This window comes from Pseudorasbora parva, chromosome 10 (assembly GCF_024679245.1).
Source record: "Pseudorasbora parva isolate DD20220531a chromosome 10, ASM2467924v1, whole genome shotgun sequence".
Classification (NCBI taxonomy): domain Eukaryota; kingdom Metazoa; phylum Chordata; class Actinopteri; order Cypriniformes; family Gobionidae; genus Pseudorasbora; species Pseudorasbora parva.
The window spans coordinates 42,411,661-42,432,276 of NC_090181.1; the positions used below are offsets into that span (position 1 = coordinate 42,411,661).

The following is a 20,616-nucleotide window of genomic DNA, read 5'->3' on the forward strand; positions in this document are numbered from 1 at the left end:
AATAGGTTTCACACACAGCAGTCCAGTAATTGAGATCCTTAAAACTAACAACAGAAAACACCCTTTGACAGAATTTATTTTTTTTTTTTTTACTGTGAAACTCATCTAAAGAAACAGTGAATTTTCCATGGATGATTCTGAAGACTACTCTTCGATGTCGAGTAAACTTGTTTAGTGTTTTAAGCTTCATAATGTATTTCATATTTTAGTCTTTGACATCTACAATAAAGGTTCTGTGTTTTTTACCCGATTCTTTGTTTTTCAAAGTGTTGATTTTTGGCATTTTTTGACCCCTAACACAGTCGTAGTCACCAAAATTTGTACAGCCTTTCCAAAACACATCTATGCGTCGAAACCTCTCTTGCACATGCATGACCCTAAATGAGAAATATTCACACAATTTCAACAAGAACTGCATAATATAACCAGTGATTTTCAAGCAGTTTGAAAATCGAATGCAGGTCAAATTGACCCGAACACAACAGCGTTCAGCTCAGCTCTGTTTAACATCTTTGACCATGTTTAAATACACTCCTTATGGCAATACAATTGTCTGTGTTGTGATCTATAGTATATTTAATATTGTTCAACCATATTCAGTGTGCACAGCCGTGACATTTAAAAACCTGTTTGTGTTTGCTACATTCACAGATGTTCCTCAATGACCTTTGACCCTGACCTGCCGCCCACCAGCATCATCATCACTTTTCACAATGAGGCGCGCTCCACCCTGCTGCGCACTATTAAGAGGTACAATGCAGCCAACACACACAGACTTTCTAGAGCTGTACCAGACACACTGAAAAGAGCTATTTCTACCTGATTTAACCCAGAAAGTTTTTATTTGTTGGTATGAATTCATGTATTTATGTAAAACACAGTTAAATATGTTATACAATATCTTTGACGTTGTTATAGATGCACGATCATTTAGTTATAGTCCCAGGTTTCTACTGATACAAAGCTTAATGCTAATCAACCATTATTTAATGTTTAATAATGTCACATTAATGGTTTTTCTTTAAAGTATATTTAAAATTGAAGTACACTTATTTTGATGATTTTGCATTTCCCAAACACGCTCGAATCGCTTGACCAATCACAACACACTGCTCCAGCCGACCAATCAGAGCACATTGTGCTTTTCAGAAGGAGGGGCTTCATAGGCATAGGAGCCAATCAGGGGTGCGTTTCCCGTACAACAATACGTTACTCACCGCTTAACTACCATAGTATACATCGGAGAAGATATCAACTAGCTCACGACTGTTTCCCGAAACCGTATTGTCACAAATCTGTCGTTCAACCACGTTGGTTAATGATGCCACGCAGGTTGTGGATAACTGCTTTTAATGAATTAATTTGAGATCGAATTCATGCTAGATTTTTTTGCTATAAATTATGGACACGGCACCTGAGGACTAATTCTTATTTTTCTCAGTTATTTTGCTTTATTTCCAGATTTAGTCATAGGTTCGTTCTTACGTATTAAAGCACGTCCGCACATGCACGCTCTTCAAAAAAGGTGCTTTAAATCTCTTGACAAGCTAAAAGACGTAAATGACATTTGTATGCATTCAAAATAAATCTATAGATTGTACTAAATGTTAGCTTGCTTACTTTGCTCATGATGCGGATTTATAAGAGTTATTATTACACATTTAAAGGTGCACTATGTAGTATTTTTGCAGTAAAATATCCAAAAACCACTAGGCCAGTGTTATATATTTTGTTCAGTTGAGTTTTTACAATATCCCAGATGTTTCCAACTATTTGTAAATTGTGAGAAAATTGCTATTTTAACCAATGACCCAGGGCGTCTGAGCATAGCGTCTGAGGGAGTCGCCTGTCAATTGCGTCATATCTGCGCTACTCTCGGTTTCAGCTTTTATTTGGCAGGAGCGCTTTACTCTTAGCAGTGTGAACGAGTGAACACACGGAGTAACGTCATAACATCGTTTTAAACACACTTAAATGCATCTAATATGATAAACAGAGCTGCATTACCTCATAATCATAACCGGAAGAGCGGATCAGTGCAGGCGCCCAACCTGTGTCCCGTCCCGTCATAATAAAAGTCCCGGTATTCGCGAGGCGAGTATTTGTTTAACAATCGCTCCAGCAGCTTTGCTCAGGTCCACAACACTCGGTTCTGCTCTGCTTTACACTACAGTAACGTTTATAACCACATGCATGAACGTGATTTCTGCCCATAGACTGTAAAAAAATATGGACGTAGTGTCCGTGACGTCACCCATAGGATTCCGATAAGCCGTTCTGAAGCTTAAAGTAGAGACGAGCTGGGCGTTGCCATCTTGTGAGTGAGTCATCGCGTGTCACTCCCGGATAACAGAAAATGGGCAAAAAGGCGGGATGTGCGCGGAGCTGAGGTGACGCAATAACTATGGACGGCAGATAAATGGCTATCCACTTGTAACCACGCCCTTAATTATGCAGAACTTTAAGGCTTTATATAACGTAAACGAATGAGTTATAAAAAAATTCACCCCCCTCAGAGTTGTCATGAAGATCGAAATTAGCCTTATAAGCCAAAACCACAATTTGTCCCAGGCTGTAAACATGTTTTTTTCTGCTTTAAAGTTGAGAATTTTAACATGGGGCTCAATGAGATTCTGCTCCCTTCTGGAGCCTGTCCCTAGTGGCCAGTTGAAGAATTGCAGTTTACATTACTTCCGTATTGGCTTCAAGAGAGATCGCGGGAGGTTGCCGCTTGTTTCTGCCCATGTCCTATTTTCCACCGGCTGTGATGTGAAGACCACATCTCCCAAGATGCTGCGTTCACACTTTGCGTCATCAAACTACGTATTTGTTTTGAATAGGCGCCCTCCAGTGGACGGAAAGTTGCACAGTGGACCTTTAATTTTAAACCATTATACATTTTCATCTAATTGCAATTAGCATTCAATTAAGTGTCTGAAAAGATTACATTCAGTTTATTCTAACAAGTAGTCTTTTTTAAGTATGCTGACGTGCACTTCTTCTTCACAAGGCATGTTGCTATGCGATAGTTTTATAGGCAGCTGTTAGGGTCTTAAGGGCAGTTGCGTGGTTGCTTATTAGTGCACGTAAAAAGAGCCGACCGCACCTGCATATTTTAAGATTTCAGTCATGTCTGTAGTAGCAGTGCAGGACAACTTACACACTAAAGTTTAATTATAATTTATAACACATTACCCGTTTTATATCCTGTTCTTTTTGTTTCAGTGTACTAACGAGAAGCCCACCTCGTTTGATACAGGAGATTATTCTCGTGGACGACTATAGCTCTGACCGTAAGTAGAGCTTCATTTCATTGCAACACAAGAGCAAAGAAACACACACACACACACACACACACACACACACACACACATGACAGCACTGAATGATGACAAAGTGTTTCCTGCTCATTAGCGGTGCAGTTCTTTATAAATATTGCTCATTCTCTGTACATCAGTGAGCCAAGACTGAGCCCAGCCCTGCTGTTGTCATGGTGAGGAAACAAACGGCACAATCAGAATTGTAGCTCTGCTGTGATTAATGTTGTGAGGCCGAGGACAGAGAGTCATAAAGTTGGCAAATGTGATTTTTCCCTTTACAGAGATCATGTGTTGCGTTTAGGCTGTGCTTTACACTCTTGTCCTTGGCATGAGAACCACATGCACTTCACAAAACAAACACACGTGCAGAGATGCAAGCTGATCACTCAGAAAATAAGATAAGACTGCAGTGCATTACTGATTGCTTCAAGGGTTCAAGTCTGATGAATTACAGGAACTATATCGGGTTTCTGAACTCAAACACTGGAGTATGCGCCTCTCTAGAGCAGTCTTTACTGAAGCTGCATATAGTAAAACAGTGAGCAAGTAAAGTCCAAATAAGGCAGCATCCATTTAGGATTGTAAAAGTCTTATAACACTGCAAAACTCTGATTGGCCCCACTTTATATAATGTGTCTTTAACTATTATGTACTTATGTCAAAAAACAATTGGGTAACACTTTATTTTGATGGTCCCTGTTGAACATTCTGCAACAACATGTCCACTTATTCTACTAACCCGAACCCTGACCTAACAGTTTAATACTCTAGTATTAGTTAGTTGTGAGTTAGTTGACATGTAGTTGCAAATTCACTTATTTTTCTCCGGGGCAAAAATTGCATTTGGGGAGTAAAATCTGTGTTATTTTGGCATGGTTGCCTGCTAAAATTTGCAATCCTGGGTCTATATATCACATAATTGAGGTTGCTTTTACCCGCAGATATGGAAAACAACCCGCAGGAAAAACGTAGACTTGGCAACAGTGTAAATTTTGGCAGCCATTTTTTATTTAGTCTTCGTTTTCAGACGAAAATGCTCATTAGTCTTAGTCACATCTTAATCATTTTCTCTTTCATAGTTTTAGTCGATGAAAAGTCATTGCATTTTTGTCAAGTTTTAGTCATTACTTTTAGTCAAACTCCTGTTACTAACATCAATTTTGGTAACCTTTTATATATAGTCTATATATAGTCTTTTATATATAGTCTATATATAGTCTTTTATATATAGTCTATATATAGTCTTTTATATATAGGGCCCTATTTTAACGATCTGAAACGCAAGTGTCAAAGCGTGAAGGGCAAGTAACTTTGTGGGCGGGTCTCGGCGCTGTTGCTATTTTCCCGGCGGGATAAATGGCTCTTGCGTTCGGCGCAAATCTAAAATGGGTTGGTCTGAAGTAGCTTCATTATTCATAGGTGTGGTTTGGGCGTAACGTGAATAAACCAATCAGAGCGGCATCCAACATTCCCTTTAAAAGCAGGTGCGCAAGTTCCATTATGGGTTGCTATTATTATGGCGTATTTACCAGGGGCACGCCAGGAGCGGTTCACAGCCGAGGAGACTGATGTTCTTGTAAGAGCAGTGAAAGACAGAGAAGTTGTGTTGTATGGGGATGGGAGAAACCCACCCAAAATAGCATCTGTTAAACAGGCGTGGGAGGAAATAGCCACAATTGTTTCATTAGCTGGCATCCCCAGGACGCCGCACCAGTGCCGCAAGCACTATTTATTAAACGCAACGTTTTTCATTTCAAAGGCATTTCTAAATGCAGTTCATATTTTAAACAAACTAAATGTCAAGCCAAAATAACAAATTGGTAAAAAAAACTTTTAGTTACCTCCCCGCAAATTCAAACATTTCGCTCTTCTCTATATGTGGCAATGCGTCACAATAACCTGGCGTACGTAAAAGTCGATCATTCTTTACAGATGACGGTTTGTTTGGACAGAAGACGAGACAGAGTTCTTTACTAAACTCATAAAAGACAATAGAATTACAGGAATACTGGATTCTAAACACAGAAATGCCACATTATCATGAAGACCTTAAAGCAGATATGAGGGAGAAACACCCACAAACACCTCATTTACCTGCTGCTTAAGTAAGGGGCTTTCATTGCCATTAATGCTTGGACAACACACTCCCCCCAATCTCCTTCCAATAAAAATAATGGCTAGTGCGGTTAATGGGATATACAAACCACATAGGTGCCATAATGGATTATTATGGCATGACCTACCATTTGGAATGACCTATCGCGAGAGGAAAATAATACATTTTAGTGGCATAACTGCGACTAATGGAAACGCTGCCATTTCGCAATAGTTTTTTATGGACATTCAGAAAATATCGCAAAAGTTTTGCGCAAATCTGTAATGGAAATGCGGCTAGTGTCTTGAACTGTATATTCAACATTGTCATCAGGGTCTGTGAAATATTTGGTGCTCTGTACATCTGGATGGAGGAGCGCAGCTCTGAGTTTATTCTGAGGTTGTTGGCAGAACAGAGAGCCCCGCAGTAATTTAGATGAGCTTTCAGTTTGTTGCTGGATAAACTACAATATGAGCCAGGTTTTATGAGTGATACTGTCTGATTTATAGGCCAGATTGCAGATCTGAATGATTTAGCCACTGATAAAAAAAACTACCCATTTGGGTTCATGTTTGTCAAAAAAATGTATTTGTTATTTTATCAAACTTTATTTTAAATTTAAAAATTAAAATAAAACACATTGTCAGTTTATGATTTTTAATGCATCAACTTCTGAGACAATTTTTTGTCAGCCGAACTCCTTTGATTTTGAATAATTACTTTACCTATTGATATTGTAAGTAAATATTTTGATATATTACACAATCGTAGTAGTACACTTTAACCATATAGTTTAAAGGTGATATAATTATGAAATGACATATAAATATGTACTTAAGTGGGTCAAAAAAGAACTAGAACTTGATATCAAATTAAACTATAATATATTAAGTGTCTGAAAATATTACATTCAGTTTGCACTAAAGTTTATTCTTTTCACAGTTTTTGTTATCAATTAATAACAATAATAATTAATAATGAATACATTACAAGCAGAAACAAACTGAATATTATTGTAAAATGTTGTCAAAATCATTGCAATGTGTACATACAAAGAAAGTTTTGGATTGCTATCAATGAAGTAAGATTCTCTTTCCCCACATAGTGTGATTACAGCATCTACCAGCTGAGGCTAACCAGCCAAGCCATGAGTGCCCATCCAATAGCAGATCCATACACATGCAGACGGGAGGGGTTGATCGTGGTGGCGAGGAGCTTGGAGGTTTAGCTTAAGCCAGCCGTCCTGATCCGGTTATTGTGTGTATTTGTGAATGGCCATGTTTATTCATTGTAATTATCTCTAACAAATTAGCCCCGAAGGTGCCAGCTCGCAGCTGTCACCACACCAGTTTGAGCCGCTGCCAGACTGCATGCTGTAGAAGCAGCGTTTCCGGCCGGAGAATCTGTTTGCACAGTCACCTAAACCTGCAAATGAGCTTTACTGTTCTGAAGGGTAAAGCAGGATTTTAACTGCACCTTTAAATCCTGTTAACGCTAGTCTTAGCACGCCTGATCTCTGCTTTTTTCAGCAGGACCATGTGACGGGCATATCTTAGGACACATGCGGATCATCACAAACACTTAGCAGATTTCTTGCTTTTCGCACTTTATATCTCATTGCCTTTTAGTGCTGTTAGTTGAGGAAAGTGTTATTATTGCTGCAGTTTATACTTAGGGTTACTGATTTAAATGTCTAAATTTAAATGTATTAAACTCAGGCGTGCAACTCATTCAGGGTTCCCAAGTCAGTAGTTTTCTCATGGAATCAGGCTACTTTTTAACTATTATCACGGTTTGACATAACGCTATGGGTGCGTCTTAAATCAGCTCCCTAGTTCACGAGTCCAGGGCCCTGAATACTTCACTAGGGTTGTGCTGAATTGACAAAAGTATTGGGACACTCCTCCAAATCATTGAATTCAGGTGTTACTATCACTTCTGTGGCCAGAGGTGAATAAAAATCAAGCACTAGGCATGCAGACGCTTCTGCAAATATTTGTGAAAGAATGGGTCGATCTCAGGAGCTCAGTGAACTCAAGCGTGGTAACGTGATAGGTTGCGACCTGTGCAATAAGTCCATTCGTAAAATTTCCTCACTACTAAAGGCCAAATCACAGAGCAGGGTCAGCGCTTGCTGAGGGTCACAGTGCACAGAAGTTGCCAACTTTCTGCAGAGTCAACAGCTACAGACCTCCTAACTTTGTGTGGCCTTCAGATGAGCTCAAGAACAGCGTGTAGAGAGCTTTGTGGAATGGGTTTCCATGGCCGAGCAGCTCATCCAAGCCCTACATCACCAACTGCAATGCAAAGCGTGGGATGGTGGAGTAAAGCACTCCGCCACTGGACTCTAGAACAATGGAGAGACCAATCACGCTTCTCTGTCTGGCAATCCGATGGACGAGTCTGGGTTTGGCAGTTGCCAGGAGATCGGTACTTGCCTGACTGCATTGTGCCACGTGTAAAGTTTGGTGGAGGGGGGGATTATGGTGTGGGGTTGTTTTTCAGGGGTTGGGCTTGACCCCTTAGTTCCAGGCAAAGGAACTCTTAATGCTTCAGCATACCAAGACATTTTTGATTGGCCAATGGGCTGGTTTTGTTAAGCAAATCTGACAACCCTATTTTAGTTAGTCCATCTCAAGTGGTTCAATGAAGATTATCATTTTTAAATGTCCTCTTTTTTTGCATTGTTACCGCTATTTATTGCTATTGTAAAACCTCCATCTTTATTTTTATTCTACTTGCTTTAACCGTTTTAACTTGCTTTTTCTTGTTTTAATGGCTGTCTTTGTGTCATGACGCACATAACATTTTGGACATATATGAAAACCTCAATATCTTGGATGGATTGAGCTCCTTGAAACAAAAATAATGTACTATATATCTATAGTCATTTTAGAGTGCATTATTAGGCTACACTTTATTTTAAGTTGAAGTTGTTACATACTGTATATACTTAAATAATGTAACAGTAATTTGTTCATAATTAACCGTAACTAACCTCAAATCAAACCCTATCCCAAAGTACATGCGTTTGTTAATATAATTATTCTCTAACAACATTACCTCAAAATAAAGTGTAACTCATTATTAGTATTTAAAATGAATAACATTTAATATAAGATTATATGACCCAGAAAAATGTCATCAACAAAAAAATGCAGCAAATGTGTTTATGTATAAAAAAACAACATGTCAAAATTACCCAGCACTGGTCGTTTTTAACCAAGCATTTGTTTAGAGTGTGTCGTCACATCATATACACACAAACTCAAAGGTGTTCACTACTACAAAATAAATGTTGGCACCATGGCTGAACTAAGTGTACACACACCAATTCTGATGAATGTATGTGTGTCTGTGAAATCCGTCAGGAGTTAGTCTGTGCAATGGCAGGGTTGAGTTATAGGAAGTGTGTGACATCATGCCCTCACTTTATCACGGGGGATGAGTCACACCAGTTCTGCATAATGTGTTTGGGAGAGGAGCATGCGAGGTCTGCTCTCTAGAGAGGGCTGACTGTGAGCATTGCGATCGCTTTACACACCGCAAACTCTGATCTCGCTTGGCCCGTTTTCTCGAGGGTCGAGCCCATGCACCCTGTAGCTCGGGTCCTGCTGCTGCTGGGGATCGCAGATTGAGTTTGAGACGAGTGAGAATGCTCTATCTCGTGCTCTCTGCTGACTGAGGAGAAGAGCAGAAGGAGAGCATGGGCTCTCTAGTTCCCCCTCATAAGGACAGGGGGCTTAGGGGAGATCCGACTTAAGAGAAGTGATCTCCATGAGTCAGGTCTCTGTCCCTGAGAGCGACTTGGGAGGTCATTGCACACCACAATATTGTGTGCCCTACTGTCCTCTGGGCTCTCAGTGAGCGCTTCTACTTGTCCCGCCACCACCGGTGCTTCAGGAGGAGGGGCGTCTGACATCTTTACTCACAAGGGATTCCTCCTTTTAGTCAGGTCGGGTGTTTCCTGCTAGTACACTGCTTCAGGGCACCGAACAGACCAAACCAATTCTAATAATAAAAGGATTCCTCTGTCAGACTTCGTGGCAGTGTGTTTTCAGTTTGTTTTCTGATTCAGTTTGCCTCCCATTCACCTTGTTTCAAGAGCATGGTGCAATAAAAGTGCACCAAACAGGAGACAAAGTATTTCTCAAACAAGAACTGTGCCATAGAATTTGGGAAAAATGTACAACTGAATTGGGGGGGATTATGGATTTAATAGGGCCTTAGCGACATCCTAGCAACCACCCAGAAGATGCTTGCAACCTTAAAAGCAACATGCTAAAACACTCCGAACACCTCAGCAATCGCATAGCAAAATCCTGCCAACCACCACAGGATTATACCACTAATTATAACTGAATATAAATTCCACACATCCCATTTCCTCCTTCAAAACAAATACCGACAACTGTCCACACACATTTCTGAGACACATGCTAGCTGACAGCCACAGTGTCAATGTGGTCATGAGATCATGATGACATCTGGCATTAGAGTGATTGTGACTTGACTCTTGTTCTCACAGTAATCTGTGGTTTATCCTCCCCCATCCCCATCTGCCACTCTTCCTCTTCACCTTCCTTCTCTAACACATGCAAAACACACACACACCCACCCCCAATACAAACCATAAGGGGCTTTTCGGCACACACAAACACACTGTCGGTAGGGTTGTATTTTTTTTTCCCATCACCACAACCCCCTGAATAAATTGGTCCTGTACTAGAGCTTATTAAACCAAAACAAAACAAAAATACAAATAGATGTGCCATTACTAAACACAATATAACAGAAATGTGTTCCAAAATTATTAAGCAGCAACTGTTTATATATTGTTTATATTAAAGTATTTCTGTATTTTGGATCAAATATTATCAGCTTTGGTGAATATGAGAAACAAAAACAATATTTTTTCGTAAAAGTAAAAAAGGTAAAATCTTACCTTTTAAAGGTAAGATAACTTTTAAATGGTAGCGTTTCCTCAAATATAAAGCAGCACAACTGTTGTCAACATTGGTAATAAAAAGAAGTGTTTCATGATTAGAATGATTTCTGAAAGATCATGTGACACTGAAGACTGGGATAATGATGATGATCACAGGAAATAATTAATTATTTTAAAATACACCGACCAGGGAGAACATAATGACATTTTGAGGTGAAGTGAATTAAAGGTGAGGTGGATTATCTCTTCATCACAGCACCTTTTAGTGAGTGGATTTGAGTGAGTTTGACAAGGGCCAAATTGTGATGGACGACTGGGTCAGAGCATCTCCAAAACTGCAGCTCTTGTGGGCTGTTCCCGGTCTGCAGTGGTCAGTATCTGTCAAAAGTGCTCCAAGGAAGGAACAGTGGAGAACCGGCCACAGGGTCATGGGCGGCCAAGGCTCATTGATGCACGTGAGGAGCGAAGGCTGGCCCGTGTGGTCCGATCAAACAGACGAGCTACTGGAGCTCAAACTGCTCAAGAAGTTAACGCTGGTTCTGATAGAAAGGTGTCAGAATACACAGAGCATCTCAGTTTGTTGTGTATGGGGCGGCATAACAACGACTAGTCAGGGTGCCCATGCTGACCCCTGACCCCGCCGAAAGCACCAACAGTGGCACGTGAGCATCAGAACTGGACCACGGAGCAATGGAAGAAGGTGGTCTGGTCTGATGAATCACGTTTTCTTTTACATCACGTGGATGACCGGGTTTGTGTGCGTCACTTTCCTGAGGAACACATGGCCCCAGGATGCACTATGGGAAGAAGGCGAGCCGGCGGAGGCAGTGTGATGCTTTGGGCAATGTTTTGCTGGGAAACCTTGGGTCCTCCATCCATGTGGATGTTACTTTGACACGCTCCACCTACCTAAGCATTGCTGCAGACCATGTTCACCCAAGTTTCATGGAAATGGTATTCCCTGATGGCTGTGGCTCTTCCAGCAGGATAATGCCCCTGACACAAAGCACAAATGGTACAGGAATGGTTTGAGGAGCACAATAATGAGTTTGAGGTGTTGACTTGGCCTCCAAATTCCCCAGATCTCAATCCAATCGAGCATCTGTGGGATGTGCTGAACAAAGAAGTCTGATCCATGGAGGCCCCACCTCACAACTTACAGGACTTAAAGGATCTGCTGCTAACATATTGGTGCCATATACCACAGCACACCTTCAGGGGTCTAGTAGAGTCTAAGCCTCGACAGGTCAGGGCCGTTTTGGCCGCAAAATGGGGACCAACACAATAATCGGTCATAATGTTATGCCTTCACAACATTACTATTTTATACTATATTTTTTTGTCTATACACAAAGTCTGTTGTCTATCATCACATTCCATTTAAGCTGCAAACTCAGCAATAGCATAATCCCTTGTGCTCTGCTGTACATTTTCTAGTTATTTTAGTGTTCTGTCCACATAAGCAAAAGAATGCAGATGTTCAATAACCATTAGTGCAGCCACAGAATGAAAATCATTGAATTAAAATTGAACCAGTTGTGCTTGTGGATTCCTGGCTCGTCGGTGGTTTCAGTTCTCACGGCGGTTCCTCTAGAGGTCTAGATTTACCTGATTTGTGATCAAGCTGTAATTAATCCTTCCTTCTCCAAAGTCAGCCGCGGACACGGCTTAGGTTGTGTTTGTGTGTGTTTGTTTCATTCACGATTGTTTATGCGTATCTTGTGTGGTACATTCTTAAACGTCTATTAAAATTATCATGTTGATATGTACAAGTGTACTGCATACGCCCTTGGGATGTTTGTTGGTGCATTTTGGGAAATCTGATCTCTCTCTCTCTCTCTCTCTTCTCTCTCTCTCTCTCTCTCTCTCTCTCTCTCTCTCTCTCTCTCTCTCTCTCTCTCTCTCTCTCTCTCTCTCTCTCTCTCTCTCTCTCTCTCTTCTCTCTAGCTGAAGACTGCCGACTGCTCTCTCAGATCCCAAAGGTTCGCTGCCTAAGAAATGAACGCCGGGAAGGTATGTGTGAAATGAGTGGAGTGAAGATGCGCTCATATACTGAGATAAAAGTTCAAATTTAACGTCATAAATACATAAATGCTGTACAATTATTGGAGAGGTATTTAAATAATTCAGGGTTCAGATCTAGATTCAGGATTAATTCAAATAAAGAAAAATTCCTCCTATGATGCAAATTGACGATATTTACATCACAGGAGGAATGTTTGACCAAAGGCTAAAGACTACAGCCAGCAGAGGGAGCCATCTCCGCATGTTTTGAACTCGCTCATGGCGGATGGAGATCACACTCAGAGCTCAGCTCGCTGCTAAAGCATTCATATAAACGGAGCTATGGTGAGCAATGTTACTTCTCTAATTAAATTCTATGAAAGTTAAGCTTGCAAAGGCATGAACTGAAACGCGCCAGACTGAACACGCGCTGTGAATGTATGCCGCAAATGTGGTCGCAATTACCTCAGCTCTCATCACGAGCTCATCAGCTCATTAATCTGACTCCTGCAGTTAGTGCTCAGTGCTGTGATACTCGCGCGGTGACTCACTCATTATATTGAACAGACACGTTCAGTTTTTAGTGTCTTCTCCAACTCAGTCACAATAATCAAGTAGCGGTGGCTTTGGGAATGGCCTCACAGGGCAGCGAAGCATTCTGGGAATTGTTGTCTTTCATCCCCATGAGACAAAAATACATTTTCTGTCTTTTCTCAGTCTAGAAGGCACCAAATTCAAAAATAATTTCACATTTCTACTACATTAATGACCCAGTTTAAATACAGATATATCTTCCCAGCGCTGAAGTACCCCTTTAAAAAATGGATTAAAGACTAATGCTATTGCAAATAAATGCTCGATTTCCCGATTTCCAAAAAATATTAACGGGGTACTTCAGCGCTGGGTTTTGAATTTGGTGCTTTCTAGACTGAGAAAAGACAGAAAATGTATTTTTGTCTCATGGGGATGAAAGACTACAATTCCCAGAATGCTTCGCTGCCCTGTGAGGCCATTCCCAAAGCCACCAACTGGATTACTGTGACTGAGTTGGAGAAGACACTACAATTAAAAACTGAACGTGTCTGTTCAATATAATGAGTGAGTCACCGCGCGAGTATCACAGCACTGAGCACTAACTGCAGGAGTCAGATTAATGAGCTGATGAGCTCTCGTGATGACAGCTGAGGTAATCGCGACTACACTCGCGGCATACATTCACAACGCGTGTTCAGTCTGTCGCGTTTCAGTTCATGCCTTTGCAAGCTTAACTTTCATAGAAATTAATTTGAGAAGTTAAAATACTTACATTGCTCAGCATATCTCCGTTTAAATGAGTGCCTGTAGCAGCAAGCTGAGCTGTGAGTGTGATCTCCATCCCCCATGCGCGGGTTCAAAACATGCGGAAATGGCTCCCTCTGCTGGCTGTAGTCTTTAGCCTTTGGCCAAACATTCCTCCTATGATGCAAATATCGTCAATTTGCGTCATCTGAGGAATTTTTCCATAAAAAAAATGCATAAATCTCTTCTCTCAGGGGGATATGAGGGGGGAAAGCCCAATCATTTGAATATACTCCAGGGTTTCTACTGATACAAAGCCATATGCTAATCGCTGAAGTAACCCTTTAAGCAACTGTTTTCAACATTGATAATAAAATATACTAAGTATATTAAAATAGAAAAGTTACTTTAATAATTGTAATAATGTTTCACAATATTACTGTATTTTTGATCAAATAGATGCAGCCTTGGTGAGTAGAAGAGACTTCTTTCAAAAACATTAAAAAGTCTCCCGGACCTCAAACTTTTGAACTGTATTGTATATCTGCTGAATGTTTAAGCTTAATCAGTTTTAGATGAGCATAAGCATATATGATGGGCTTAAGGCTGACAGACATGGACGAAATAACTCCATGGATCCCACCTGGGATCTTTAACAGTAATTTACTGAGTGAACTGATGAGCTTTATTTGTGCGTTCGTTTGTTATGGGAAAATGAAGTAACAGTATGTGTAATAAATGATTGGTTATTTTGTAAATGTGATGTTATATGAATGTGTCCATTGTCTGTTGGTGTTGATCAGGTCTGATCCGGTCTCGTGTCAGAGGGGCGTCTGCGGCTTCGGCCTCCATCCTCACCTTCTTGGACAGTCACTGTGAGGTCAACACAGACTGGCTGCAGCCCATGATCCAGAGAGTCAAAGAGGTGCGTTCATACACGCTAACATAACACACAGAAACACTACACGGCCTTTAGTTTTTGGTTTTGATGTGAAATACTATTACCGTATTTTCCGGACTGTAAGTCACACTTTTTTACATAGTTTGGCTGGTCCTGCGACTTATAGTCAAGTGTGACTTATATAGCAAATTGAGTTCATTCTGACTGACAAGACTAAACATTTAGCTACGTCTATAGCCGCGAGAGGGCGCTCTATGCTGCTCCTGTAGTCTACCTCTGAAAAAATTAACTGAAAACAGAAAAAAACTGAACAGCAACTTAGAAAGATTGAACACAAACAAAATGCCCCCCCATAAAGAAAATCCTATTCTGCAAATTACAAACTGCATGTAGTAAAATATGCAGCGGAGAACGATTCACACAGCGTTCGTTTTGCGTGGCTGACCACCATCTTTGGACTCGTTCCTCCAGCTCTGGCCATCTTGCTTACAGTCCGCCATTAGCTTTCTTTGTTTTCTTCAGTACAGTTAAAGACCTCTGCTTTTCGCCAGTACCTCACAAGTTTCTCACTCACTTCAAACTTTCTTTCTGCTGCTCGATTATGCAGAGCGAGCGGGTGCGCAAGCTTCTGTCCTAATGCGACTTATAGTCCAGTGCGACTAATATATGTTTTTTTCCTATTTATTACGCTTTTTTGACTGATGTGACTTATACTCTGGAGCGACGTACAGTACTATTGGTCAGACCACTCAGCCACCTGACACAAAAACCCTAAAGAACCTCACTGTGCCATTACTGACAAAGAGATTCTGTATGAATAAAAAACATGTGCCCTGTTTACACCTGATATAGGACGTAGTGTAAGTATTTGAACTGTGAGAGGCGTTACACTTTCTTCATAAGTGAGAATACGGAAGGCGGTCTGGTGGTAGATATTTTACTTAGTTTTAAATACAGTATATAAGCGTATCACTTCAGAAGGTCTTTATTAACCCCCGGAGTCGTTTGGAGTATGTTTATGATGGATGGATGCACCCATTCACTGCCATTATAAAGCTTGGATTAGACAAGACATGTTTTAATATAACTCTAATTGTGTTCGTCTGAAAGAAGAATGTTATAAACACCTAGGATGGCTTGAGGGTGAGTAAATCATGGTCTAATTTTCATTTTTGGTTGAACTAGCCTTTTAAGAAGCGTTTTGGTCGATCGCATCACAAGTGGACGACACTACAGCTGTAAATGAGGTCGAAAGCGATTCGAGCTAGGCCACTGTCCACCACTTCAAGAGGCGGTTGAACACGCATTCGACGCCTGCTTTCTACCTACTGACCTAATGCCCAAACATGATGGGATGCGCGCTTTCTCAGCGGAAGAGCAAAGTTTGGTTTGAAGACGAAAAATAATTTCTATCACACGCTCTCCATGTGTTTTTTTTCCATCATCTCCGGTCATGTTCATATGTAAATTGTGTGAGCTTATTTCGACCCTCTCCCTCGAAGAAATCAGGACAGAAGTGGTCAGTGTTGTATACTCGAGACTCTGACTCGTTCTTGGACTCGGTCTCGAGACCATATTTTAATGGTCTTGGTCTTGTCATGGACATGAACTTGGACTTGGTATTGACTCGTACTCGAACATATTAGGAATTGGAATTATTCCCGAGTCCACTCGAGTCTCATTGAAAATATTTCATGAGATGACTTCCGGTTTGGTGATGTAAGAGAGGGCAGCAGCGACGAGGTCCTCCCAAACCACACTATATTTAAACATAATTAAGCATCTTTTGTCATCTGATTACTAGACTAGACCTCAAAAAATGGAATTTGTTGTTTCTTTCTCTTGCAGGTAGTATCAATTGCGTAAAAATTTGCATTTTACCAAGGTTCAATATAATTAAAATGTCACATGTTAAATTCCCCTACACATCTAGTACTAAAAAAATAAATAAGCTAATGCAGCAAAGGCCGAACTTGATTCATTAATTGCTTTATTGCTGTTAGTTCACTTCACCTCCGAATCCGAGTCGTTCTTTCTTTTGTCGTCTCGCATTTAATCACGTCTGTTCCCTGGAAAGATTAGTAACCTTACAGCTCTCCTGTCTTTGGGTTGGAGTCATTGGTTCCGTCATCAGTGTCTGATCTGGACCGCGACAGCCCAATAAGTCCCGAAAGCAGAATTGATTAGTTCAGGTCTCGAGTTTTCGGGAGTCATTCGTTCTCTCAGCCCCATAGACCGAGAGCAGAAGATCCTGTCCAGAACTGAAGGCCTGTAGCGCATGCACGGTCAACACAAAATGAACAGATCGCTCTCTGAGACAACTCGTTATTCCCTGAGACAAATTATATATTCCCAGTCATATATAAGATTAGTTCAAAAAGAACGAATCGTTCATGAACGACGCATCGCTAACGTCGTTCATTAACACAAGCATCATTCTCAAAAATTATGCTTGTGTTAGCAAATACTGTGTGTATCCTTCTTCTTCTACTTCTTCCAGTGTGTGTGCAGTTGAGATCTGTTGACAACGTTGTGGGTTGTGGGCAATATCAGCCGTTAGAGCGCCCATCGATCCATACTTTGAATTCGGACCGGAAATAGTAAACCATCCGGGAATCTTTGGAATACTCTTTTCAACATACTACGATTTGGGACATACTAATTCTATTTTCGAATACTATTTAGGATGGATAGTATGCGAATTGGGACGCAGGGAGTGAATTCATGAACCGTGACAGTGGATGATTACGTTGCATTATCTATCAATCACGTATAAAGCCCGTCCTGACAATTTGATTGGTCCAAACAGTTTCTGTTCGGGCATAATTATTCCTCAATGGATCGAGTCCAGACCGAACTGCCTGACCTCAAATTTTATGGGCGGGGCTAAATTCGGCTGGCATCCAGGCTACAAAAGTACTGTATTGGCTTAAGAACCCCAATGATGTCTGGTGTATTTCAGAGGCAAAATCATGTAATTCATCATCTCTTCCTGTTTTAGCTTTATCTGAATGGCCCCTTGGTATTTCATTGTATACTCAATGCCCAGTTGTAGCAAACACCCTTAAGATTTGGTTTCAGTTCAGACAATGTATTGGTTTTAAAGACTTCTCTCTAGCCAGCCCTGAATAGATCACCTATTCCTTCCAGCTCATTTGGCCAGTGGCCAAACATTTAGGTCTTGTCAAATCTTTTTATTGATGATTGTTTTTTTTTCCCAATTCTCCACTCTCTCATTTACATTTACATTTATGCATTTGGCAGACGCTTTTATCCAAAGCGACTTACATTGCATTCAAGGTACACATTTTACATTATTGTCAATTCTCAATTCTTGAGATTTTGCCAAGATCACACGTTTAGAGATTTTCAAGTTCGTCATCTAATCCAAAATTATTGTCCCACTTATCCCTCCATTCCTCCCAGTAAAGGATTGGACGCAATTTTAAATATTCCATTTCATATGAAGGGAGTCATTTCTAATGTATATAATATTCACTGCAAAAAAATGCTTTTCTTACTTAGTATTTTTGTCTTGTTTTTAGTCCAAACATCTAAAAAATCTTAAAACAAGACGTATTTACTATACAAGCAAAAGTGATTGTCTTTTTTTGGGGGGAAAATAACTCAAAATGAAGAGAGTTTTTGCTTAAAATAAGATAAATAATCTGCCAATGGGGTAAGCAAAATAATCTTAAAACAACATTATTTTGCTTACCCCACTGGCAGATTATTTATCTTATTTTAAGCAAAAACTCTCTTCATTTTGAGTTATTTTTCCCCAAAACAAGACATTAATTTTTACTTGTCTAGTAAATGTTTCTTAATATAAGATTTTTTTGATATTTAGACTAAGTAGTAGAAGTAAGAACTGCATTTTTGCAGTGTTTTAAAAAATATAAAATCTAGATCAAATCTGTGCAGACTGGACAAAGGATCTGGCAGTGGATATATCAGATGAAACTTGAATGAACAGAACAACCTCCTGTACTTGCTGAGGTTGAATTCAGGTTAAGGTCCTCCACAGACTTTATTACAGTACGTTAGACCTTAATGTAGAAGACACGTGTGAACGATGTTGTTCTGATAGAGCAGACTTGGCTCATATAATTTGGGTTTGCTCCAGACTGCTTGATTACTGGGCAACTATATTCAAATTTGGTAACACTTTATAATAACTACACACTTAAAGCATTGCACTACACAACAACAACATGTGATCATGAGATCGTGAGTTTGATCCCAGGGAACACATGTGCTCATAAAGTGTGTATGCACTATAAATCACTGGGTAGGTTTAGGAATGGGTCTAGTTTTAAATTAAAAAAAAAAAAGTATTTTTGCTAAATAAAATTAGACAAATGGTGGTAAAAAGTCCACATATTGCATTAAATTGAACACGCATTTTGATTGGTAATGACAGTCATACGTCATTTCATGACGTCAAACGTAACACGACACTGTCATTATTTTTACGCCAGCTAGAGGGCGCATTACTTTAAAACGGAAATATAGGTCGTAATAAGGTGCTTGAAAAAAGACCTATAGAGTCGTATAGGTTGCAAATTTAAATTAAATCTCTTTAATGTCATAGAAAATATTATTCCTGTAGACCATCAGAAACCATAACTGCAGTCAAATTAAACTAAGGCTCTGCGATCTGATATAAAAATACATTTATGTAAAGTGTAAACATTGCTGAAAAAAAAAAGGTACCAGTGGATTACACTGGATTACAGGAGTGGCAAATACAACAAATACAATTATTATAATAAAATAATAAAATACTTTGCAGTGTCAAAACAGTACTGACTTTAAAACATTAGAGAACAGCCATGCAGAAGAGAACTGAGTCTTTGTAAAAGCCTTACGAGACATAAATAGTCCTCACTTTAGATGAGCTCACAGAAATAGTTAACTGACAACTACTAAATGTTTTATAACTACCTGAATTAATCATGAACTACAGTAGGAACACATGTTAATAAAGCATTTATCAACACACTGAGTAACTCTTACTATATGTATAAATAATATGTATAAATGTAAATTTAAATAGTCAATTAACCCTTTACTTACACTTTCTAAATGATCATATGAACCACTGACAACTTCTAAATAACTGCTCTGTAAATAATGTAATACTTAATTTAGAAACGATAAATTGATCGTTTATAAAGTAGGGAAATACAATTATTAAACACATTAGATATAAAAAATTATAAATCAAGAATAAAGCATTTATAGTTGTATTTATAAACTGCCTATTAATGTCTGTTAATGCTTTATAAATGATGAACTAACTATTAACTAATGCTTTATTAATGCTTCATAGCGTGAGTTATTGTAAAGTGTTACCAAATATATCTAGTTATCAGTGTTTCTCAATTGGTGGGTCACAACCACTGATCTATATAGAGTTATGTATAGATCTCAGTGGTCACAACCCAGTTTTGAGTGACAGGTCTGTTCTGAAAACATGGATACAATTAAATAAACCATATATGCGTTTATAATAAGGATAGCAAAATAAATAGGCTTATGATCATTTAAAAAGGAGTAAACATTTTCTGTATACACTACCGGTCAAAAGTCCTGGATAATTTCTATTTTAAAATGTCTCTTCTGCTCATCAAGCCTGCATTTATTTGACCAAAAATACAGTAAAAACAGTGATATAGCGAAATATTATTACAGTTTAAAATAGCTGTTTTCTCTGTGAATATATAGGAAAGTGTAGATTATTCCTGTGATCAAAGCTTGAATGTATCATCATTACTCCAGTCTTCAGTGTCCCGTTTCAGAAATCATTCTGATATGAGGATTGATGATCAATTAGTACCAGTTATTATTGGTTCTCAGTTTAATAATTGTTCCTATTATCAATGTTGAAAATAATTTGCGCTGCTTCATTTTTGTGTTTGTAAACTGCAATACAATTTTTACAAAAGTTATTTTAAATGATAATAATATTTCACAGATTTACAGTTTTTACTGTATTTTTGATCAAATAAATGCAGCCTTGGTGAGGATACTCTTCTTTCAAAAAACATTCAAAACCCATAATTAT

General features: G+C 39.3%; 1 protein-coding gene across 3 annotated transcripts in view; it reads left to right on the plus strand.

Moving 5' to 3' along the window:
• Positions 1-20,616, plus strand: part of galnt16 (UDP-N-acetyl-alpha-D-galactosamine:polypeptide N-acetylgalactosaminyltransferase 16) — an 82,309-nt gene that overhangs the window by 15,840 nt on the left and 45,853 nt on the right. For all 3 annotated transcript variants that reach the window (XR_010908102.1, XM_067456206.1, XM_067456207.1), the window contains exons 3-6: positions 652-750; positions 3,226-3,293; positions 12,311-12,376; positions 14,449-14,570. Coding sequence is in view for 2 of the 3 variants with exons in the window: in XM_067456206.1 (XP_067312307.1) it covers positions 652-750; positions 3,226-3,293; positions 12,311-12,376; positions 14,449-14,570 (355 nt within the window). In the remaining variant the exon portion in view is untranslated. The remainder of the gene's footprint in view (positions 1-651; positions 751-3,225; positions 3,294-12,310; positions 12,377-14,448; positions 14,571-20,616) is intronic.